Source organism: Microtus pennsylvanicus, chromosome 11, assembly GCF_037038515.1.
Source record: "Microtus pennsylvanicus isolate mMicPen1 chromosome 11, mMicPen1.hap1, whole genome shotgun sequence".
Classification (NCBI taxonomy): domain Eukaryota; kingdom Metazoa; phylum Chordata; class Mammalia; order Rodentia; family Cricetidae; genus Microtus; species Microtus pennsylvanicus.
In genome coordinates, this window is record NC_134589.1 from 33,857,408 (window position 1) to 33,882,368 (window position 24,961).

General features: G+C 49.0%; 1 protein-coding gene across 1 annotated transcript in view; it reads right to left on the reverse strand.

Annotated features, from left to right (window-relative positions):
• Rnf43 (ring finger protein 43) overlaps window positions 1-24,961 on the reverse strand; it is a 70,942-nt gene that overhangs the window by 11,276 nt on the left and 34,705 nt on the right. Inside the window, exon 2 of the mRNA XM_075991178.1 lies at window positions 2,410-2,532. Coding sequence (XP_075847293.1) covers window positions 2,410-2,532 — 123 coding nt within the window. The remainder of the gene's footprint in view (window positions 1-2,409; window positions 2,533-24,961) is intronic.

Below are 24,961 nucleotides of genomic sequence, written 5' to 3' on the forward strand. Positions count from 1 at the left end.
GTGTGCAAGGCTCTGGGTAAGACTGCTCAGTGTGGGACACACACTTGGCGTGTGCAAGGCTCTGGGTAAGACTGCTCAGTGTGGGACACACACTTGGCGTGTGCAAGGCTCTGGGTAAGACTGCTCAGTGTGGGACACACACTTGGCGTGTGCAAGGCTCTGGGTAAGACTGCTCAGTGTGGGACACACACTTGGCGTGTGCAAGGCTCTGGGTAAGACTGCTCAGTGTGGGACACACACTTGGCGTGTGCAAGGCTCTAGGTAAGACTGCTCAGTGTGGGACACACACTTGGCGTGTGCAAGGCTCTAGGTAAGACTGCTCAGTGTGGGACACACACTTAACGTGTGCAAGGCTCTGGGTAAGACTGCTCAGTGTGGGACACACACTTGGCGTGTGCAAGGCTCTGGGTAAGACCGTCTAGTGTGGAACAGTTGGCCAGGTTAGATGATGGGATCCGACTGGCATGCTTGGGAAAAGGGCAATTCTCTTAGCAACGATTGAGAAGCCAGGTGTGGGGGGTTCGTCCTGACTGTCAATTTAACTGGTCTAAGAAGCACCTAAGAGATTAGCAAAGGGTACCTCTGGGTGTGTCTGTGAAGATGTTTCCAGAAAGCTTAATTAAAGGGGAAGACGCACCATCCCAAAGACTGAGGCTACAGATGGAAGGGAAGGGAGAAAAGGAGAGCGCGCTAGCACAGCGTGTGTGTGTGTGTGTGTGTGTGTGTGTGTGTGTGTGTGTGTGTGTTCCTGCAGAGGTCAAGGAGAAAGCCTCCTGCATAGAAGTACCCTTACAGTCGCCCGCGTGTAGATAGTGCAGTCACAGACTGTGGTAAAAGAACTGCAGGAAGCTGGGTGCGGTGCAGACCTGTGAACGTCTTCAGCTAGTCTAGGTTGTGAGGACCTATGCAGGCCCGTGAGTACCTTCTGCCTTAATAATATTTTAAGCTTCTATTTGTTTTATTTTTTTGGAGACAGGGTTTCTCTGTGTAGCCCTGGCAGTCCTGGAACTCTTCCTGTAGAGCAGGCTGGCTTTGAACTCAGAGGTTCCCCTGGCTCTGCCTCCCAAGTGCTGGGATTAAAGGCATGCACCACCACTGCCTGGTTTATTTCCAGTTTTTAAATGTGGCAACTAATTTACATTTTAGTTTTGTTGTTTGAGCTTTTGTTTTGTTTTAATTTTGGAAGAGGGCCTCATATATTCCATGCTAGCCTCACACTCACCGTGTGAGTGAGGTGACTTTGAATCCCTAATCATCTTGCCTTTATCCTGGAGGGCCAGAATTATAAGCAAGTACCACCAAGCCTGACTTTATGAAATGTCAGAGAACAAAGCCAGGGCCTGTGCAATCCAGGCCAGCCGAGCGGTACCCCCAGCCCTAATTTACATATGACCCTTGGGTAAGCCAAAGTCATCTTGCAGGCCTAAAGTTAGCAAAGCTCACAGGAAATGTGTACACATCGTAGGGAGAGCAATAACTTCCACTCTGCTGTTTTGTTTTCCTTTTTTGAGCCAGAGTTTTGTTATACAGTGCTGGCTGAGCTCGTGTTTACTCTACAGCCCGAGCTGGCCTCAAGCACACAATCCTAGCTCGGCCTCCTGAGTGCTGGGACCTTAGACGTGAGCCACCAAGTTTGGCTCTTTTGCTGTTCTGGTGAAAGTGCTCAGCAGGTGTTTCTGAAGTGTGAAAAACAAAACCTTCAAGTGACACCCCACCCTGTACCGCTCACCTGATCTGCTCCTGTGCTGAGGAAGGGAAAGCCCTCAGAATTTCTAAGAAATGGAGCGGGATGAAACTCAAAATCCTGGGACTGGTTGATAGAAAAACAAAAGTGTGGATTTCTACGGCTCTTGGATGGGTTGAGAGCTAAGGGACCTTGAGGAATCAGACTTAGCAATTTTTGTTGTTGTTGTTGTTGTGCTTTTTTTTTTTTTTGAGACAGAGTTTCTCTGTGTAACAGCTCTGGCTGTCCTGGAGCTCACTCTGTAAACCAGGTTGGCCTTGAACTCACAGAGATCCACCTGCCTCAGCCTCCCAAGTGCTGGAATTAAAGGTGTGTGCTACCACTGCCCAGCCAGGTTTAGCATTCCTAAAAAAAAAAAGTGTTATTTTATGTGTATGTGTATGGATGTTTTGCCTGAATGTGTGTCTGTGTACCACCTTTTTCCTGGAACCCATGGAGGCCAGAAGAGGGCATCAGATCCCTTGGAACTGCGGTACAGATGGTTGTGAGCCACAAAGTGGTGCTGCGAAGAGCAGCCAGAGTTCTTAACCACTGAGCCATCTCTCCAGCCTCCAGGGTTTATGGCTCTAAGAGACAAGGGGACAAGAGAGCACAGCGTTCCCCCAGCCCAGTGCTGGGTGCAGCTGAGGACGTGCGGTCGGAGGACCGGTGATGTGAGACTCTACCTTACTGGCCAGTGACAGGCAGGGCCGAGGAGCCCTTCGAGGACTCTCCAGCTTGACGATGCTGATGAAGCCAGGCTCCAGGTTGTCGTCGTCACTGGCATTGCACAGGTACAGCGGGTGGGACTGCAGAGAGACAAAGACCTGAGTTAGAGTAGGTATGAGCTATGGCCAAGAACCAAGCACATCTACATTATTCTAGGCAGGCTCCAGGTTGGCCTCTTTTTAAAAGATGTTTAAAAATAATGTGTGTGTGTGTGTGTGTGTGTGTGTGTGTGTGGATGTGGATGTGAGCACATGCTCCATGGTGTGTATGTGGTGTAGAGGACAAGTTCCAGGGATTGCTTTTCTCCTTCCACCATGGGGTCTAGCTCAGGTTGCCAGGCTTGCACCGCATGAACTTTTTACCCGCTGAGCCATCGCAGCTGATGCCTGAAACTCCGGAACTCAGAAGGCAGAGGCAGGGGGTTTGCCAAAAGCATGAGGCCAGCCTGGGTTACACAAAGAGTTTCAGGCCACTGTATCTTAAGAAGAGTGAGTCTTATTACTGGAGAGCTTCATATTAAACTAGTAATCATTCTTTGTGACTTCAAAGGTGCTGAGGGTACAGGGCATGGGGGTTGGGGGATGAGAAGGAGCATCACAGACAGGACCTAAATGAAGACCCTGCTATGGAGCAGCTGCAGGACCTGCAAGCCATACTTTTCTAAATGGACCAAGTCCAGATGGCTCCTCTCCTGACCACAGTGTCTCCTGATCCTTCTACTTGCTCCCAAGCCTCCAGGTTCTGAGAGTGCTCCTGTAAACTCCAGACTCAGAGAGTGCTCCTGTAAGCTCCAGGCTCAGAGAGTGCTCCTGTAAGCTCCTGGCTCAGAGAGTGCTCCTGTAAGCTCCTGGCTCAGAGAGTGCTCCTGTAAGCTCCAGGCTCAGAGAGTGCTCCTGTAAGCTCCAGGCTCAGAGAGTGCTCCTGTAAGCTCCAGGCTCAGAGAGTGCTCCTGTAAGCTCCAGGCTCAGAGAGTGCTCCTGTAAACTCCAGGCTCAGGGAGTGCTCCTGTAAGCTCCAGGCTCAGGGAGTGCTCCAGTGCTCCTGCCTCTGTGCCTTCTGTCCTTGAGCCTGGAGGCAGTGCCAGGTGCTCCCGATGCTGTTTTGGGATGCCTCAACAGCGGTTGCACTGCAGATTCTGGTCTGTCTTCTAACTCAGTGTGCCTGCCCCTCCTTCTCACTGCCTGTGAGTGCCCTGTGCCCAATCGTGGGATCAAGCAAGCTGCTGGAGGAGGCTGTCTTTGGATGAAGCTGGGCCAAGACTTAGCGACTGACCAACACAATTCTTGGGCACAGGAATGATGCAGTAGAGGTGGGACCATCTCTGCCTATTAGCTCTAGGACTATGGAAGGTCCAATCCAAGACTGTACCTCTCAGCCAAACTGGTACAGAAATAATGACTGAAGAGAAAATGGGCCAACTGTGTGAACAGAAATCCGGGACCCCTTCATCAGAGAAATGAGACCCTTCACTTAATAATCCTATTCCATATTATTCCTTGACAACATTTTATTTATTTTCTGTGCATGTGTGGTATGCATGCCATGGTGTATATGTGGAGGTCAGAGGACAACTTAAGCACCTGTTCTCTCCTTCCACCACGGGGATCCAAGTGATTGGACTTGGGTCATCAGGCTTGGTGACAACCCTGTTGAGCCATCTCACCCGCCCTATATTCAAGACAATTCTAAAATATATCTGAATCTGATTTTCCCAAGTGCTAAGAAACAAAGTAGTACTTGCTTGTCCCTGGATAATCCTACAGGTCAGGGATTCCCATGTCCTGGCCAGAGAGTGATTTTCTACAAAGGGGTGGTTGGTACTTCACACTCTACTGATGCTAAAGTTTGAAGTACTTTCAGAAAGAGCCATCAGAGGAAGCACAGAGAATTTCAACTTGATGATGATGATGTCCACTATGGGTTGAAAACCGTAGTAACTTTCCGAAAGCTTTCTCAGGCTCATCTCTTACTGACTCAAACCCGGTAGGTTCTCAATCCATATGTACGATGTCGCTTTGCATCGTGGCTTTGATAAGAACATCTCTGGAGAGGTAGCAGGGGTCCTATGCTTATTTCCAGAATTTAGGGGCTACTGGCCTGGCGGTGATGGAGGCTCAGTGTGGGAGAAAGGTTACACTCTTGTCTCCAGAAATGAATGGCATGAGGCTGGGCTGTGTTCTTTTCAATAAGTACCGTGGCTTTAGTCTGCCTATCCAACCATCCATCCAGTGTGTGTGTGTGTGTGTGTGTGTGTGTGTGTGTGTGTATGTACATATGTGTGCAATTCATTTTGTATGTATGTGCACATGTAAGTGAAGGTCAGAGGTTGACGCTGGAAGCCTTAATCAATTCTCTCCACCTTACTTTTATAGATTGGGTCTCTCTTTGAGCCTGGAGCTCGTCAACTAGGCTAGCCCGGCTGGCCAGCATGCTCCCAGGGACCTGCCTGTGTCTGCCTCCATGGCACTGAGACTACAGGTAAGCAGCACCGTACCTCGTCTTTTTGATTTTAAAGTTTATTATTTCTATTTTGCCTGTATGAATGCTTGCCAGAATGTGTGCAGCTAGTGTACCTGGTGCCTGAGGAGGCCAGAAGAGGGCATCAGATCCCCCAAAACTCGAGTCGTAGACAGCTGTGAGCTGCCATGTGGGTGTTGGAACCAAACCCAGGTCCTCTGCCAGTGTTCTAAACTGAGTAGCCATCTCTTCAGCCAGCGCTCAGCTTTTATTTATTTATTTATTTATTTATTTATTTATTTATTTATTATGTATACAATATTCTGTCTGTGTGTATGTCTGCAGGTCAGAAGAGGGCACCAGACCTCATTACAGATGGTTGTGAGCCACCATGTGGTTGCCGGGAATTGAACTTAGGACCTTTGGAAGAGCAAGCAATGCTCTTAACCACTGAGCCATCTCTCCAGCCCCCAGCGCTCAGCTTTTTAACACGGTGCTGGGCACAGAACTCCAGTCCTCACGTTGTACGGCAAGAGTTTTACTGACCAAGTAGTCCGTCTCCCAGCCCTCCATCCATTCTTTAATTCAATAACCCTGCAGGCTCCCGCTGTACTACGTAAACTGTGTTGTGATGTTCTGAGGCTAGCGTGTTCAAGAGACTACTGGAGGATACGGGAAGCAGAGACTCGTGGCTCCAGATGAGGAATGGAGCATTTATTGCAAGGGTGAATTGATAGCTTTATCAGAGGCTGACTGAATACGTGCTCACCCAGAAGACCAACAAAGAGGGTGGAGAGGTCGTTCCCAGCACAGGAAGCCACCTGTTCTGAGAACACAGCCTGAGACGGAACTGTGGGAAGATGGGGCAGGTGTGAGCAGGATGACAGGGGACGGGCAACGGGAGCCAGCGCACGCCGTGGAGACCACAGACTTGTACACGGGAGGACTTCCCTGCTGATTCCGAGGAGGCTGTGTGGAGGAGAGTCGGACACAGCTGTGCCAAGCAAGCAGAAATTCCTGGGACGTAGAAATTAGTCGCCGAAGTCCTCTGCTTTGACTAGCTTGCCCTCCCTTCACAGGCCAGCTCTCTAAGACCCCCAACACACACACACACACACACACACACACACACACACACACACACACACACACACTGAGCCGAGGGCAGATCTGGAAAGGGAAGCTTTGCAACGATTGACCCAGCACTCCATCCCTAAGCCTCAGCGGAGAACCAGCATCAGTCATGTCGGAGGATGCCTCTGGCAAGGGGGAAGAGAGGACCCAGGAGTCAGAATCAGCAGACTGAGTCTGAACCAGCAACCGAGAATGAGAATGAGGGGGTGACTGTCCATTGTGCAGCCTGCCTTCCGGGGCTTCAGACCTTACTCCACTGTGGGGCAGGCCTTGCTTTCTGTATAAAGAAGAGCCTGAGGCTCAGAGAAGCCAAGCTAACACTAGACTAGCATTTAGCTTGTCGGACTCCATCCTCTTCTGTCATGGAGCTCAATATGAATGCACAGTCAGGCTCGACTGTCTCACCCAACAGTAATGATGAGGAAAATAAAGGTTTGTATGCAGTGTTCTCAGCCCTGCTGGGCCCTAAGTCCTTCCACCAGCGTTCCACTGTGAGGCAGAAGCTATTGTTGTCCCGCCTTTGAAGATGAGGAACTGAGGCACCAGAAGGTTAAGAACACCACAGCTGGTAACGGACACCACAGGATCAGAGGGAACCGAATAGTAGGGTGAGTTAAAGGAGAAAAAAGTGGGGGAGCTGGGTATAGTGTCACACGCCTATAAGTACAACACTAAAGGACTGAGACCCAAGGAAAGCCACGGGTTCCAGACCAGCCTGAGCTACACAGTGAGTTCCGGGCCAGCCTGAGCTACACAGTGAGTTCCAGGCCAGCCTGAGCTACACAGTGAGTTCCAGGCCAGCCTGAGCTACACAGTGAGTTCCAGGCCAGCCTGAGCTACACAGTGAGTTCCAGGCCAGCCTGAGCTACACAGTGAGTTCCAGGCCAGCCTGAGCTACACAGTGAGTTCCAGGCCAACCTGAACTACACAGTGAGTGCCAGGCCAACCTGAGCTACACAGTGAGTTCCGGGCCAGCCTGAGCTACACAGTGAGTTCCGGGCCAGCCTGAGCTACACAGTGAGTTCCGGGCCAGCCTGAACTACACAGTGAGTTCCAGGCCAGCCTGAACTACACAGTGAGTTCCAGGCCAGCCTGAGTTACACAGTGAGTTCCAGGCCAGCCTGAGCTACACAGTGAGTTCCAGGCCAGCCTGAACTACACAGTGAGTGCCAGGCCAGCCTGAGTTACACAGCGAGTGCCAGGCCAACCTGAACTACACAGTGAGTTCCGGGCCAGCCTGAGCTACACAGTGAGTTCCAGGCCAGCCTGAACTACACAGTGAGTTCCGGGCCAGCCTGAGCTACACAGTGAGTTCCAGGCCAGCCTGAACTACACAGTGAGTTCCGGGCCAGCCTGAGCTACACAGTGAGTTCTGGGCCAGCCTGAGCTACAGTGTTCACATTTGGCTCTGAAAGCATGATATCCTTCTCCAACTCATAACCAAATTATTTGTCTTACTAATTATATGGCGTATTTTCTGTTGTCAGAGACTTTGTAGACCAGCAACTTGCACGTGGTAAGCCTCCTGTCCTTCTTTCTGTCCCTCCTCCTGTCCCTGCCTCCCAAGCGATATTATAAGTGTGCAGCATCATGACCAGCCAATTATATGTCTATAAAGTCAAAAGGCCCAAAGACGAATTCCTAGAATGCCATTGACCCCCCCCCCTCAGGATGTTGTCTGGGTACTCTTCACACATTCTTTGGGTCACCTTCAAACCTCATGGTTCTCCACTTACAGCCTCATCTTGAGCGCCAGATCCCTAGGTCCTAATGTCCCTACATCCTTCTGTGTGGAGAACCTCAATTAGATACCTCAAACCCAGCCTGCTCAAGACTGACCAGATTATTGTATAGTCTGAAACTGGGTACCCAGTGTCCCCTGTCCTGGGGATCAGAAGCAGGATCCACCTGTCACCCAGCCAGGGGCTACCCACCCCGTCTCCTCTATTTCCTTCACACATAAACATGGGAGAAATCAACAAATAAACCGGGCATGGTGGCACATGCCTTTAATACCAGGACTCAGGAGGCAGGGACAGGAAGATCTCTGTGAGCTCAAGGCCAGCCTGATTTAAAAATGAGTCCAGGACACAGGACAGCCAGAGCTACACAATGAGACCCTACCTCAAAATAAATAAATAAATAAATAAATAAATAAATAAAGGAAGTCACCAAACTTGGTCAATTCATTCCCCAGGCAGAGAGGAACCGTCATTTTAGGTCATTTTAGGTTCATTGTAAAGTGGGAAGCTCAGGGATCCAATTATCTATCTGTCTCTTTACTCCTGTTTCTTCCCAATCAGCCCAGGTCCTTGGTTACAGTTGCCATCACCATTGCTACCCAGAATCACTAGAAACTTCTTAACTAGGCTTGTCTTACCCCACTCATCCCTCTGTACAAAGTGGCTCCAACGCTAACTTGAGCTTGCTTGCCTGTATGGAAGCTCTGGGTGGGCTTCTCACAGCTCTTGGGATGAAGTCTGCAGCCTTAAACGCCTGGCCTGGACTCGGGGGATATGCCTCAGTGAGCAAAAGCATTTGCTGTGTCGGCCGTGATCTTGGAACCCACATAACCCATGTAAATGCAGGAGGAGGTAATCGACTCTACAAAATCGATTTCTGACATTCACATGTGTGCTATGGCCCGCATGCCCACACATACAAATCATGTGTATGTGCGTGCCCACCAGAGACACACGGACACAGGGTTTAAAGGCTGTGTCTGGGCTGCCGTGCCTTGTGGCTCACTCTCTCTTCCTATTACTCCTGCCCCCGCACCCCGTGTCCAAAAATAACAACCTGCTCCACTTCCCTAAACACACTCTTGGCATCTGCCGACTGGTCCTGTATTTCCCTAATCACAGTGTTTTCCCACTGTGGAGAATCTCTGTCTGCTGTCTTCCCTACCCAGCCCTCAGGCCACCTGTCCCCCCACTGTCCCGTCAGTGACTCTGGACATGGGGTACCCAGGATTTACTAATTAGTTATCAAGGGTCTACAACCAGACGACAGGCAGATAACTCTTAAGACAACAGAGTGGACACCAAAAACCCTGGCAATGGTTGCTCTGGAAAAGACAGAGAGAGGGGGGAAGTGGTAAGGGAGGGTTATGGAACGGGAGGAAGAATGAACAATGGCTTTCTGTACTTCCTGTCTTTTCTCTCCTTCATCTCCTTGCCCTGGGAGCATTTGCCACACGCCAACACTGGCTCACAGCTCCTTTCCTGGCTTCGGTGAAAGGTGAACTCTCTGAGGAAGTTCAGATGTCCCAAGGCAGAAAGAAGTGGGGTGTGGAGGGAGGGTCCTGCCTCTAGAACCTCAAAGGCGTGAGGAGGAGTCTCGGCTGGACCCCAGAAGGCGTGTGGTCCCTGCAGAATGACTGAGCGGCAGGTATGAGGAGACTGGACCCCAGGAGAAAAGGTATATCCACTCAGATTCTCCCCTTTCCTTCTCCTTTCCCTCCTGTCTTTTCTTTCTTTCTGAGACAGGGTCCCGTGTAGCCCAGGTTAGCCTCAAGCTCAATACATTGTGGATTTCTGATCTTCCTTCTCCTACTGAGTGCTGGGGTTACAGGCATGTGCCCCTGCCCCCCCGTTGATTCAGGGCTGGGGGTGGAACCCAGGGCTTCATGCTGCCACTTAACCAACTGAGCCACATCCACAGACAAGAAATATATCCAAACTTGTTCTTTTCTTTCAATACTAGAGCTGGGGCCCAGAGCCATGTGTATGCTAGACAAAGGCTCTTCCACTGAGCTACAGCCCCAGTGTTTTCCCCTCTGATCTCAAAGGGAACCTGCGTCTGGGTAGCAGGCATTTGTGGTGATGAGCATAGGCATCAGGGGTTCCCTAGCTAATGTAGGGTTCTTAAAACTCCGGGTGTTTGTGCCTCTTCCTTTTTGATAATTTTTTAAGATTTATTTATTTATTATGCATACAACATTCTGCCCACACGCCAGAGGAGGGCGCCAGATCTCATTACAGATGGTTGTGATTCACCATGTGGTTGCTGGGAATTGAACTCAGGACCTCTGGAAGAGCAGACAGTGCTCTTAACCACTGAGCCATCTCTCCAGCCCATGCCTCTTCCTTTTTGAAGGGAAGCTACTTTGTGCTCACCCTGAGAGATGGGGCCTTGGAAACAGATTTAACAGAAAATACATGACCTTTCTTGTACAGTCCAGTTAGTGTAAGAAACACGTTCACCACATTTTTGCACGGTTTGACTTGGTTACAATGAGAGCCTTGCAAGTATCCTCAGATTAAACATGAAAACCAGTCATTCCCACCAAGACTGTTCATTAGCTAGGAAGCTTGCTGCCCCGTGAACAGAGGCAGCCTTCCCCCATCCTTCCAGGCATTACAGCCGAAGGAGGGCTCCTGGGGAGAGGGCAGCTCTAGGGGCACTCATCTCCTTAGGATGCCAGGGCTCCTAATCACAAATAGGAAGTTGTTGGCCTGCCCATTCTTTCAGTGATACCAGAAGAGGTCCAAGTGCTTTAGATTCAGTGAGGGTGTGGCTGGGCAGGGCTCCCAGAAATTGGAGGAATTGAAGAATTGGTGGGTGGTGTGTGTTCCCAGGAGAAGCCATGAGTTGGGATACCCCTGTCCTAGAGTTACCATCAGGGAGGTCCAGATTGCTCAGGTTTAGAATTGGCTTTGCACACACTTACACCCTTCAGCAAAGACATGAAGACTGGGGTGTGTGTGTGTGTGTGTGTGTGTGTGTGATGTTATAATCCTTTTGTTCTAAGAGACATGGTCTTGCTATGTTGCTTAGGATTGCCCTGAACTTCTGGGCTCAGGGGATACTTCTGCTTTAACTCCTGGAATAGCTAGGGCTCCACCGTGAACTCTGATGTCCATGTTTTGTTTTAGAGATAGGTGGGGTCTTGCTGTGTAGCTTAGGTTGACTTAAACTCTTGTCTCTCTTGCTTCAACCTACTCAGTGCTAGGATTACAGGCATGGATGCTACACCTATCTGGACTTCGTATTTTTAAGTCCATTGTTCTTTCTTTAATTTATTCATTCTGGTTTAATTCCTTTCCAAGACAGAGGTAAGGTTCAAATTCAATGGCCTCACTATGCACCTGTGGAACCTTGGGCAAGTTACTTTCTGAGCATCATAGCCTTCATTTCAGGATGGGACCACCAATACCACAGAAAAATGATTCCTGTTCATCCCAAAAACCAGAGACAATGACTAGTAAGTGCCCAGCACAGACCGACACCTAGCAAGTGCTCATTAAATGGAAGCTGGCTTTATTATTGTACTTACAATAACAATTCTCTTCTTATTCCTGGAAGAGACAAGGCTCTTTCTGACTCCTTCCTCCCTTGGCGGTCAACAGGGCTTCTGAATGCCAGCATTCTGCAAGGCAGAGTCTGGGACAGTTCCTTATCCAGGGCCACTTCCCTCCAAACCCCACCGAACAAGCTCTTCCAGTTTTCAGCCCGCCTCCTTCCCATGTGACCTCATTACGGCCTCACAAAGGGCATTCCAGGGCTCCAGTGAGCTCTGCACTTAACTCCTGTCTCAGTTCTATGGGCATCTACCACCTCCTCTTGGGCGTGGGCTTCTGCAAGCCACTCTGCACTAGATCCCATTTCCCAGCCCTCTCCCCCTCCCCCACTCTGCGGCAACAATCTTTCAGTTCTCGGATCCTACACTCAGACCTTCACCCAGGCCTTGGACAGGTAACTTTACTGCCTGCTACAATTTTGCCTTTGTAATCAGGAGCACTGGCCAGACATCAAAGGCGCCCTTCTCCCTATTTCCTCTTCCCAGATTTGATAATCATCCTCACCAGCGCACCCTCCATTGCTTGAACTTAGAACCACCTGACTTTTATCTTGGGCGGCAGGACACACCAGCATCATAAAATATAGCTCTTGCTGCTTGGTGAAAAGCAGACTAGTGCTGGTCCACCTCCCAGCTCTTGCATTTTTGAGACAGGGCTTCTCTGTGTAGCTCTGGCTATAATGGAACTCGCCCTCACACCAGACTGGCCTCAGAGATTGGCCTGCCTCTGCCTCCAGAGTGCTGGGATTAAAGGCATGCACCCCCACCGTCTGGCTTTTTTTTTTTTTTAATTTTTATTTTTTGAGACGAGGTCTCACATAGCCTAGGCTGGTTTCAAACTATTTTGTAGCTGGCACTGGCCATGGATGATCCCCGTGCCTCCATTTCCTGCCTGGCCATTGTGTATTATTTTAAGCTACAGAAGAAGATCATATTGGGGAGAGAGAATCTCCCTGTGGAGCAGCAGTGCCCGTGAGCCAGAAGGCAGAGAAGGGCAGATGACCTAGAACAGACTGGTGAAGCAGAAAGCCTGAGGGTAAAGCCCAGCTCACAGGAAGTCTACTTTGGGGGGCTGAAGAGATGGCTCCGCGGTTAAGAGCATTGTCTGCTATTCCAGAGGTCCTGAGTTCAATTCCGAGCAACCACATGTTGGTTCACAACCATTTGTAATGAGGCCTGGTGCCCTCTTCTGGCTTGTAGGCATATACACAGACAGAATATTGTATACATAATAAATAAATATTAAAAAAAAGAAAGTCTACTCTGGGGTTTTGCATATCACAGGCCTAGTGTTTGGTGGAGAGATGGCTCAGTGGTTGAGAGTACTGGCGCTCTTCCAGAGCACTCACACTGGGCTCACAACTGCCTATATCTACAGTTCCAGGGAGTCTGACACTCTCCTATGGCCTCCGTGGGTACCAGTACACATGGATGCCTAAACATACATGCAGGCAAAACACCCATACACATAAATAACTTTTTGTTTTATTTTGTTTTTGTCTTTTCGAGACAGGGTTTTTCTGTGTAACAGTCCTAGCTGTCCTGGAACTTTCTCTGTAGACCAGGCTGGCCTCGAACTCACAAAGATCCACCTGCCTCTGCCTCCCGAGTGCTGGGATTAAAGTCTTGCGCCATCATTATAATAATAATAATTATTATTATTATTTTAATGAAGGAATAATAATAATTATTATTTTAATGAAGGAATAAACTGATCTTGAATCCAGTCACCATACAGTTCATAGAAGAAACATGAATTGCTAAACACCTAGCCTGGCTCATACCCGAGATCTTCAAAACTTGCTTTCTGCCTGGTGTGGCACACAGCTACAGTTCCCATCAGCCCAGTGTGGCACACAGCTACAGTTCCCATCAGCCCGGTGTGGCATACAGCTACAGTTCCCATCACCTGGGAGGATGGAGTGAAGGACTGCCTGGCAAGACCCTACCTCGAAAGCAAACTTGCTTTCTCACAGAAGAGGAAAATGAACTCTAGCTAAAAAGTTTGCGTTCTCCTAGATTCAGCCTTTACCCTGTCTGCATCACCGTGTCTTCAGGAATACAAGCCAGAGAGGCACATGGCCTGGAACAACACATGTCAGCCTGCCTCCTTCCCATGAGAGCACATAGCCCCGTTCAGAGCTGCAGCACAGGCACCTGGGCCTAAAGGATTCAGAATCCATCCCGGTTCTAGGGCTTAGCAAGCCAGAGAGGCTGGATCTGTCTGCTCCTTTGCCTCTGGCTGGGTCTTTCACTCTCTGCCTCAGCTTCCTTCTTCCTGATAGGATTTAATAATATCTCTTCTTTCTTATTGTGGTTTTTAGAGACAGGGTTTCTCTGTGTAGCTCTGGCTGTCCTGGAACTCTCTCTGTAAATCAGACTGGCCTCGAAACTCATAGAGATCCTCCTGCCCCCCCCCCCCCGCCCTCCCTCCCCAGTGCTGGGATTAAAGGCTTGCCCCTTGACCTCCCAGTTTGCTCGACAGCCACAGTGAAGGCAGAGGAGTCTTGGTGGAGATGCCTTTGCAGGTGCTCATCCATGTTTGGGGTGAGAAAGGTGTGTCCTGAAATTGGAGGTCGCAGCTTAGATCAGAACAATGGTCCTTCTGACAGGCTCCTGTCCCATCCCCCGCCCCCCGTGTCCCTCACCCCATAGAAAAGAAGTCATTCTTCCATTTCAAAATGTACCTATCCTCTTCTCAGAGGGTGTCAAAGCTTCACACTGTACCTAGACCCACCACCAGGAAAACAGCCTCCGTGGGGGTTCCTCACCCCATCCTCTGCTTAGCCTCTTTGTTTAGAAGATTCAGAAGCATAAGAAACAAAAGCTGACTACTGGGGTTGCTTCAGAGGGAGAAACTCAGCCACCACTCGCTGCTACTGACCTCTTATACCAGCACACAGTTGCACACCCACACAGTGATGCATCCATCATCAAAGCATGCAGTGAGACCGCAGCAGAAGTTACACAGTTGGAGCACAGCCCCTTCTGGTGCTCCTTATAAAACTAATGGAAACAAACAGGCCTGCTGTGTGATGCAAACAGGCCTACTGTGCGATGGAAACAGGCCTACTGTGTGATGCAAACAGGCCTACTGTGCGATGGAAACAGGCCTACTGTGTGATGCAAACAGGCCTACTGTGAGATGGAAACAGGCCTACTGTGCGATGCAAACAGGCCTACTGTGCGATGGAAACAGGCCTACTGTGCGATGCAAACAGGCCTACTGTGCGATGCAAACAGGCCTACTGTGTGATGCAAACAGGCCTACTGTGTGATGGAAACAGGCCTACTGTGTGATGCAAACAGGCCTACTGTGAGATGGAAACAGGCCTACTGTGTGATGCAAACAGGCCTACTGTGCGATGGAAACAGGCCTACTGTGTGATGGAAACAGGCCTGCTGTGAGATGGAAACAGGCCTACTGTGTGATGGAAACAGGCCTACTGTGCGATGGAAACAGGCCTGCTGTGAGATGGAAACAGGCCTACTGTGTGATGGAAACAGGCCTACTGTGCGATGCAAACAGGCCTACTGTGTGATGGAAACAGGCCTACTGTGCGATGCAAACAGGCCTACTGTGTGATGGAAACAGGCCTACTGTGTGATGGAAACAGGTCTACTGTGTGATAGAAACAGGCCTACTGTGTGATGGAAACAGGTCTACTGTGTGATGGAAACAGGTCTACTGTGTGATAGAAACAGGCCTACTGTGTGATGCAAACTGTGTGATGCAAACAGGTCTACTGTGCGATGGAAACAGGCCTACTGTGCGATGCAAACAGGCCTGCTGTGAGATGGAAACAGGCCTACTGTGCGATGGAAACAGGCCTACTGTGCGATGGAAACAGGCCTACTGTGCGATGGAAACAGGCCTACTGTGCGATGCAAACAGGCCTACTGTGCGATGGAAACAGGCCTACTGTGCGATGCAAACAGGCCTACTGTGCGATGGAAACAGGCCTACTGTGCGATGCAAACAGGCCTACTGTGCGATGGAAACAGGCCTACTGTGCGATGGAAACAGGCCTACTGTGTGATGCAAACAGGCCTACTGTGCGACGGTACTTGGGGACTGAGGCAAGTGGATGATTAGGTTTGAGGCTGCGCAGTAAGACCTTTTCCAACACCACACACACACACACACACACACACACACTTCTTAGAAGACACACTATTCATGTCATTTGGACACCTATTCTCCACCAGGTGAAGTACTCAAGGCTCAGCCTCCAAGAATCCCAGGAGGCCCTGAAGATCACCTGAGTCCTGACACTATCCCTGCCGGCTCTATTGAACTCTTATCCCAAGAGGCCCTTTGCAGAGAAGCCAAGGGCTAGACAGGTAATACCTCATCCCCTCAATTCCAAGATGAGCATTCTGGAAGTTCTGCCCTAGGAGCTCCTGGGGCAGGGCCTTACCTCCTTCCGCAGTGAGTTTACTAATTGTCTTCTTATACATAACCCAGTAAACTATTTAAAAAGCACTTTGGCGTGTTCTGCCTTATGCTTTCTCCGTTCCTACTCCAGCCAAACTCATGTCCAAGATGGTAAGAATTTAGAAGCCTGATAGAAGCAGGCAATGTTCGCTTCCAAAGTCATCATTAAGGTAAAGAAGTTGAAGTTTAAAAGGCCCAAGACTAAAACCAGACAGTTCTTATAAACACACTGAAAGAGCAGAGAGTACGGTGAGCATCTGTAATCCTAGCATTCGGGAAGCGGAGGCAGCAGGCAGATCTCTGGGAGTTCCAGAGAGGGTTACACAGAGAAATCTTGTCTCAAACAAACAACAACAACAACAAAACAAAAACCATACACACAAAGGAGAAAGAAAGAAAGGAAGGAAGGAAGGAAGGAAGGAAGGAAGGAAGGAAGGAAGAAAGAACAAAGGAATGACGCCTAAGGAAACTAGAGTGTTTATTTAAATGTGCCAGAGGCTCATGGGAACTACCAGAGGAGTCAGTCAGCACAGCTGGTTGATGACATCAATGCAAGAATGTGAAAGGGTCTAGCTTCAACCGGTTGACTTTACACCCATTCAGGCCTTTCAGCCTGTCCAGCTCAGACCCCAGGGAACGTCAAGTTGTCTTGCCAACCCTGGCCCATGCTCCTGTCTTCCACAGCTGGCTTGTTTTGCATCTGGAAAGCTCTACAAGAGCAGATACTGTCTCCAAAAGGGCCAAGTTCAACTAAGTCGTCCTAGCCCAGGCTCTAAGTGCCACACGGTGAGGGTGGGCGAAGCTTACTGAGGGTTTGCTTGGCGGATCTCAGTCCCTGGCTCCTAGGCGGTTAGCGCAGATTACACTTAGATTCAAAATGGAAAAGCTGCGAGGGATGGGTCTGTGATGGAACACAGGGTGGCTGCACTTCTGTCACATCAGGAGGAAATCGGTACAATTATGCAAGTCACCTGCCAACTCGATGCTCAGTCTACCCTCAGAAGCTATGGGTGGAGGGGTAGGGGGCGTTAATAGCAGGTTAAAGAGGTTTCTGTTCAGAAGAGGCACTAGCCGAGAAAGGCTCGCGTTGGAGACAGCCCCAAGGCTCCAGCATGACTGCTGACAGCCTTTGACCACAGTTCTGGTTCCTTGTCTATGGGGTGGCCCTGGGGAAGAGGCCTGCTTTGGGGGGACTGTTTAATGATTTGCCAGCCAAGAACAAGGCAAACAGACTGCTGGCAGCTGAGTGGATGCACCAGGAGAGCAGATATTTTATTCCCACTCACAGAAGGGCCTTCTAGGCAGGGAACAAAGGAGAAAGTACGCTGGGGTTGGGAAAGCCTGGGGTGTGGGGACCGTTTGGGGCTCAGCATTTCACTGGGTCTCTGCCCATGGTGCCTGGCATATATCACAGCATTCATACCAGCTAGTGCTTCCGTCTTCTGAATATTTTAATAATGTCTAACTGCATCTTTGCAGTTCCTGGGAACTCAAAAGAAACATACATAAGAAGCTTTTTACTTATTTATCAATCCCTAAGATATCCTAAGATAGATATTGTTTTTAAAAATTGTGTGTGTGTGTGTGTGTGTGTGTGTGTACAAGTGTTCACAGAGGCCAGAGGTGTTAAATCCCCTTTGGAATTAGAGCTACGGGTGCCTTGAGCTGCCTGCTGTGGATGCTGGAAATTGAACCCGGGGCTTCTGGAAGGGCAGGATGTGTTCTTAACCTTTGAGGCATCCAGCCCTGCAGGCTTTGTTTGTTTGTTTTTTTTATGGTAGAATTCTAAGCACTAAGAGTAAAACCAGAAAAACTCTTGTGTGTACAGAAGTGTATGTAGGGACTGGAGAGATATCTCAGGAGCTAAGAGCACTTGTTGCTCTTGCAAAAGACCCAGGTTTGGTTCCCAGCACTCACACGGGGGCTAAATGAGCACCTATAATGCCAGTTCTAGAGGAGCTGACGCCTTTCGCTGGCCTCTCCAGGAACTCACATCCACGTGAACCAGAGATGCTTACCCATATACATAAAATTAGATTATGTTTTTTGTTTAAGGTACAATGGGAGAGTTTTGTTGTATATGAAATTCCTCTCTTTTTCTCTTTTTTCTTTTCTTTTGGTTTTTCAAGACAGGGTTTCTCTGTGTAGCCCTGGCTGTCCTGGAACTTACTCTGTAGACCAGGCTGGCCTCGAACTCACAGAGATCTGCCTGCCTCTGCCTCCTGAGTGCTGGGATTAAAGGTGTGCACCACCACTGCCTGCCACATTCCTTTTTCTCTGTCTTCCCACTGATTTTTCCCTATCTCCTTTACAGATCAGGGGACGAATGGCACTTCTGCTATGTCCTGTGAGTCAAAGACTCCAAGATTTTTACTCTTACACTGCTTTTTGCCCCCCACTCCTCAGAACTGGGTCCTTCTCGAGCCCTCTGACCTGCTCTTAGTTCCTAGAGTGAAGCCCTTTCCCCACAGCTGTCTGTTTAAAATTCTTGGAGGACAGAGGGCTGGGATCTCCCAGAGCTGGGGTAACAAGTGAGGTGATTACAAGCCACCTGGATGGATGCTGGAATTGAACTCGTGTCCTCTAAAAGGACAGTACCTTCTCTTAGCCACTGGGCCACCTCTCCAGCCCCTATCCAAATTCTTAAGTGACTGTTAGTATTAATTGGCACTCCACTGGGGCCCCTCCCTTTAGTCACTTCCTCTGTGAGCGGGCCTGGTTAGAGTAGGTGCTCAATAAAATATTAGTCACGTCCTCCTTTCTGCAAAGTACATCCTGAGCTCCTCCGGGTCAGAGGCGAGGGCTCTGCACTGCTTGCACAATACCAAGCACAAGCAGGAGAAAAGAAAGCATGCTAGGTCACATTTTAACAAGCCAATAGGAGGCAAATTTGGCAATTGCATTTTCACTTCATCAGGGAAGAACTATCTTCAGATTCCTGCCCTCTCTTCAGAAACCCAGTGAAAGTCTCCCCAACACTCCACATTGGCACCTGGCTGTGCTCTCCACCCCAGTGCTGGGATACAAGCATGTACCTGACATCTAGCTCTATACACACGCCTAAGCTCAAAGTCACAGATGTTCGACCTCATAAAAAGGGAGAGTTCTCATTCTTCCTTTTACCCATCATGCCTAAGCCTTATCTATTTATTTGAGCAAGACTAACCTTTTCCAGGGAAGCCTTCCTACTTAATGACCGGCCATTCAGAATCAGTGTGGGGAACCAAGAAACATTCCAAAAAGCCCTCCCACCACCACCTGCCAAAGGAAAGGCTCTGCTCACCCAAGACATAAGTCAGTTATAAGTTTTCTACAGCCTAGTCTGTGCATGCACACAGACAAGATTTTCAAGTCATGTGTCAATAGCACAGCAGACGCAAATGCAAAGCACTGCACACCGAGGAATGTAGAATGTGCATACAGCGCTGCACACCGAGGAATGAGGAATGTGTGCATACAGCGCTGCACACTGAGGAATGAGGAATGTGTGCATACAGCGCTGCACACCGAGGAATGTAGAATGTGTGCATACAGCGCTGCACACCGAGGAATGAGGAATGTGTGCATACAGCGCTGCACACTGAGGAATGAGGAATGTGCATACACAGCGCTGCATACCGAGGAATGAGGAATGTGTGCATACAGCGCTGCACACCGAGGAAAGAGGAATGTGTGCATACACAGCGCTGCACACCAAGGAATGTAGAATGTGTGCATACAGCGCTGCACACCGAGAAATGAGGAATGTGTGCATACAGCGCTGCACACCGAGGAATGTAGAATGTGTGCATACAGCGCTGCACACCGAGGAATGTAGAATGTGTGCATACAGCACTGCACACCGAGGAATGTAGAATGTGTGCATACAGCGCTGCACACCGAGGAATGTAGAATGTGTGCATACAGCACTGCACACCGAGGAATGAGGAATGTGTGCATACAGCGCTGCACACCGAGGAATGAGGAATGTGTGCATACAGCGCTGCACACCGAGGAATGTAGAATGTGTGCATACACAGCGCTGCACACTGAGGAATGTAGAATGTGTTCATACAGCGCTGCACACCGAGGAATGTAGAATGTGTGCATACAGCACTGTACACCGAGGAATGAGGAATGTGTGCATACAGCGCTGCACACCGAGGAATGAGGAATGTGTGCATACACAGCGCTGCACACTGAGGAATGTAGAATGTGTGCATACAGCGCTGCACACCGAGGAATGAGGAATGTGTGCATACAGCGCTGCACACCGAGGAATGAGGAATGTGTGCATACAGCGCTGCACACCGAGGAATGTAGAATGTGTGCATACAGCGCTGCACACCGAGGAATGAGGAGTGTGTGCATACAGCGCTGCACACCGAGGAATGAGGAATGTGTGCATACACAGCGCTGCACACCGAGGAATGAGGAATGTGTGCATACAGCGCTGCACACCGAGGAATGTAGAATGTGTGCATACAGCGCTGCACACCGAGGAATGAGGAATGTGTGCATACAGCGCTGCACACCGAGGAATGTAGAATGTGTGCATACAGCGCTGCACACCGAGGAATGAGGAATGTGTGCATACACAGTGCTGCACACCGAGGAATGAGTAATGTGTGCATACAGCGCTGCACACTGAGGAATGAGGAATGTGTGCATACAGCGCTGCACACCGAGGAATGTAGAATGTGTGCATACAGCGCTGCACACCGAGGAATGTAGAATGTGTGCATATACTAATTTGTCCTCACTACATGGCTTTGGGAGTATGCTCTCTTGTCATCTGGGGCCCTGATATGAATCTTCAGATCTGAAGGACAGTTATTTTGTGGGGAGAAATCATTTAGAGACAACTAAATCAATTTGAGAAAAGATCAGTCAGCAGTGGTGGCGCACGCCATTAATCCCAGCGCTTGGGAGGCAGAGGCAGGTGGATCTCTGTGAGTTTGAGGCCAGCCTGGTCTACAGAGTGAGTTCCAGGACAGCCAAGGCTACAGAGAGAATCCATGTCTCAAAAAAAAAGTGGGGGGTGGGAGGAGAAAAACGTCCGTTTAATGTTGCCCCAAAGAAGCATTTGCTCCCCATGGGGACTGGCAGACTGGCTTTAGCTTTAGTTGACTGAGCGTTTCCAGTGAACTTCACTCCCTACCAAGATTTTATGACGACCAGGCCCATGGGCTGCATAAAAAAGTTCTGGGAACATTTAGAGTCAATTCAGCCCCAGTACTATTCTGTAGGGTTTGTTTTTTTTTCAGAGTAGGTCTTCCTGCTTACTTTTGAGAGATGAATTAATTTCTTTCCTCTATCCTATATACTCAGAAAAGTTGATATAGGTGAAGCCCATGTTCCCCACTATGGTTCTTTGTTTTAGCTTCCAGCCGGCTCGGTACCTGAGGGTGTCTGCAGGCCACCACACAGCAAAGACACAGGTATGTTCAAATATTCCAAACATCCCTTGACTTTGTGGACCGTGAGCGCTTTGTTATTTCCTAGTTGCTCAAACCTCTTTATTTTTTCAGTGAGGCCCAGATAGTGAAGAGATAGGGAAAAGATAAACGGAAGAAGACCCCTCTCCCTTATCAGGCTGCCACTGCAAAGAAGGTCCTGCTGCTGCTGGTCGAGAGACTCAGAGAAATGCCACGGGCACTGAGTGGGCCAGAGAAGTACTTAGAGAATCAGGGACGGGAGCCAAATTCCTAGGTTGGAGAGTTCACAGGGCAGCTGCGATCAATACAGCACTTTTGATCTGCACAGTTATCAAGGTACAAAGCACCACTACCCTTTGTCCTCTTTCTCTCTCGCTCCAGTAATGGAGCTCTTTACCCTAAATTAAGATTATATTTAGCTTTGATGTTGCTTTTAGATTTGCAAAGTGCTTTATAATCCTTCATTAGCGACCTTATTCTCATCTCATTAGCAGCACCCCCTTCACAAAGCAGGTAACCCCAGAACCAACACAAGGGGTGCTCAGCCTGTGGCCTGAACCCTGCCCAGAGACTCGCAGGCTCAAGCTCGTGGAGACCGGGTAGACCACGGGAGGAGGCATGGAGTAAACGAGCCAAAATCTTTACAAGAGTTTTCTTGGATGGGGAGAGGGACCCAAAGACCAATTACTCTCCAATGACTTGATCAAAGCCAGCACACGGTTATGTTAATTTGTTGGTAATAAAACAGAGAGCTTTCACTAGCTCAAATTAAAAGCGTGACAACGAAACATGTCTTTAATAGGAAAACAGTCCTCTGGATTGACTGACTGCCTCCATAAACAGGGCCGAGAACAGACAAAAAAGAAAGTGTTTGACCGTGATCAACACTGACAATGCAGAGGAAGGCTCCTCGGTGCTTCTGCCCCTGAACGCCATCTCTATTTTCCCCACTTACTGTCTGTGACACACGACTGAACTACCGCTTCTCTTCCGGCTGCCCTCCATTTGTCGTGAGTTCCTCTTTCTCCTCTTCCTTTGCCTCGCATCTAATACACGCACACATCCTAAAACTATATTCTTTCGTCTCTATTCTCTCCCTCCTGGAGTTCCTATACACACTAGTGTTTTCAGATGATTCTTAAATCAGGTCTCTAAACTCAAATTGGCCTGTGCTTCTATAGTTCCATTAGACGTGATTTAATTGCTGTCTTAATGGCACCCACGAACTCAAATATATGGAACTGAAATATCACATTCTGCCAGCATGCAGAGCTAAACTAATAACCATTTGTTTTGTTTTTTGAGAGAGGGTGTCTCTGCATAGCCCTGGGCCCCCTGGAACTCACTCTGTAGACCAAGCTGGCCTCCAACTTAGAGATTCACCTGCCTCTGCCTCCCGAGTCCTGGGATCAAAGGCGTGCGCTGCCACTGCCACCTGGCGCCAATAGCCCTTTTTATCTGACTTATCTTTGTTAGGGTCACCACACCCCAGAGTCACTATGAATCTTGCCGTGTCTATTAACTAGTCTTGGGAAACTGCCTTCCCTGTCCCCAGAGTCAGAGGCTTTATAGCCGACTCCTAACCGGTCTCTCGGCATTCTAACTCTCTGTGGAGCCTGCAAGAACAATATCCCGAAACAAAATGCTAATTGAATCATCATTCTGTTTGGATGTCGACAACCTTCTGACTTAAATTCAGACTCCTTGCCTATCAAATGAGACGCTGCTATCCAACCTTTGGATGCAGTACACTTGCTTTTGCATTTCAACCCTGGCACTTCCAAGAAGTGAGTGGTCTACCTCATCTGAATCTTGACCAAAAAAAATGGGAAACCAGGGCGAGAGAGATGGTCTAACAGTTAAGAAGTGTGCATTGCTCTTGTAGACAATCTGAATTAAGTTCCCAGCGCTGCTGTTGAGTGGCTCACACAGCTCAAGGGAAATCCAATGCCTCTGGTCTCAGAGAGCATCCGCACTTACATACGTGGACCCAAACACATACGCACAACGAAAAATAAATTAAAATAAAGTTAATTGGTTAGATGTGATGGTGCAAGTCTTTAATCCCAGCACTGAGGAAGAAGAAGCAGGTGAAGCTCGTGAGTTCAAGGCCAGCCTGGTCTACCTGGTGAGCTCCTGGCCTGTTTCAAGTAAAATAATAATAAATAATAATGGTAATAATATATTTAAAAAGAGAACAATACCTAAAATGGTCAGCATGGAGATGAAATCACATATTTAAACTACTAGCCATTCCTACATACAGTGTCAACACAAAGTGTTCTATCCATCGCCCCAGGGACAGTCCTGTTCCGCTCCCAAACCACCACTGGTCCAAAACAATTGTATCATGGTTCTAGGTCTCTGGGAATCTGTATCATTCCCTTCCTACAGCGTAAGCAAACCCATCCTACTTAGCCTTCAGGACGCTACTTCTTTCACGGAGAATTTCTTCTTTAAATAAATGCCCAGGCTGGGCGGTGGCGGTGCAGGTGGTGGCGCACGCCTTTAATCCCAGCACTGGGGAGGCAGGGACAGGCGGATCTCTGAGTTTGAGGCCAGCCTCGTCTACAAAGCGAGTTCCAGGATACTAGGGCTACACAGAAGAACCCTGTCTTGGAGGGGGAAAAAATGAAATAGAAATGTCCACAGCATCTTGCTCTGTCCTTTTATTATGTAATAATTTTTGATCTCTGAATTCCATGGGAGTATAACCAGGGAAGGCTTGTCTTCGTATCTCACAAATTACAAAGTCCTGACATAATGATCCATAAACGTATGCTTTACTGATATCGAAAGCTTGAGCATTTGGTCTCCCGAAAGTGTGTTTGAGTTACACACTGAGACAACTGCAAGAGAAGCTGGGTGAGCCTGGAATCAAATCCTGGCCACTTCAGTCACCCGTGTTCCTGCTTAAGGTACAGCTGGTGGGCTGGTGGCTGAGCCACAGAAACCCATCTGCATACTTTTATTATTTTATTTTATTTCACTTTGTGTGCCGAGGTTGGCTATCTTCCTTGGCTACTCCCCATCTTGTTTTTTGAAACATCTCTCCCTGAATCTGGAGCTAGACTAGATGGTCCTCTCAGCTCCCACCTCACCTTCCAGTGCTGGGGTTCTCGGTGCTTGCTTCTGCATCCAGCTTTTCACCTGGGTGCTGGGATCCAAGATCAGACTCTTACATCAGTGGGGAAGTCACTTTCCCTACTGAGCTATCTCCCCGGCTCCACCTGATGCTGTTCAAAAACCAGCTTTACTATTTGCTTATGCGTATGTGTTTGGCTTGCAGATATGCATGTGTGCTGTGTGTGTCTGGTGCCCATGGAGGTCAGAAGAGGGCATCCCTCTTCTGGAGTCTGAAGGGTTGTGAGCAAAACTGTGAGAGAACCCTGTCCTCTAGAAGAGCAATAACAGCTCTTAACCACCGAGCCATCTCTCCGGCAACTCCCCCCCTCCCCCGAATACATTTAAACGAGAAAATACTTGTCATGGAAATAAAGCAAGGCAAATCACACGACACCCATAGTAGGAGTCAACCTCTACTGGGCTGACAATGACTCCACCCATAAGGAAAGAGGACTCCAACAGCCGTGTCGTTCATGGGTTCTGAAGGCGGCTCGGCAAAGATGTAAGTATACCTTCCTCTGGCTGTCTTCCAGTCCTTTCCTCTTGGCCCAGTTAACAAATGGGTAATGACATGACATCAGCCACCATGGAGTGGCTGGCATATGAGGTGGCCTCATAGTGTCATATAATGTGGC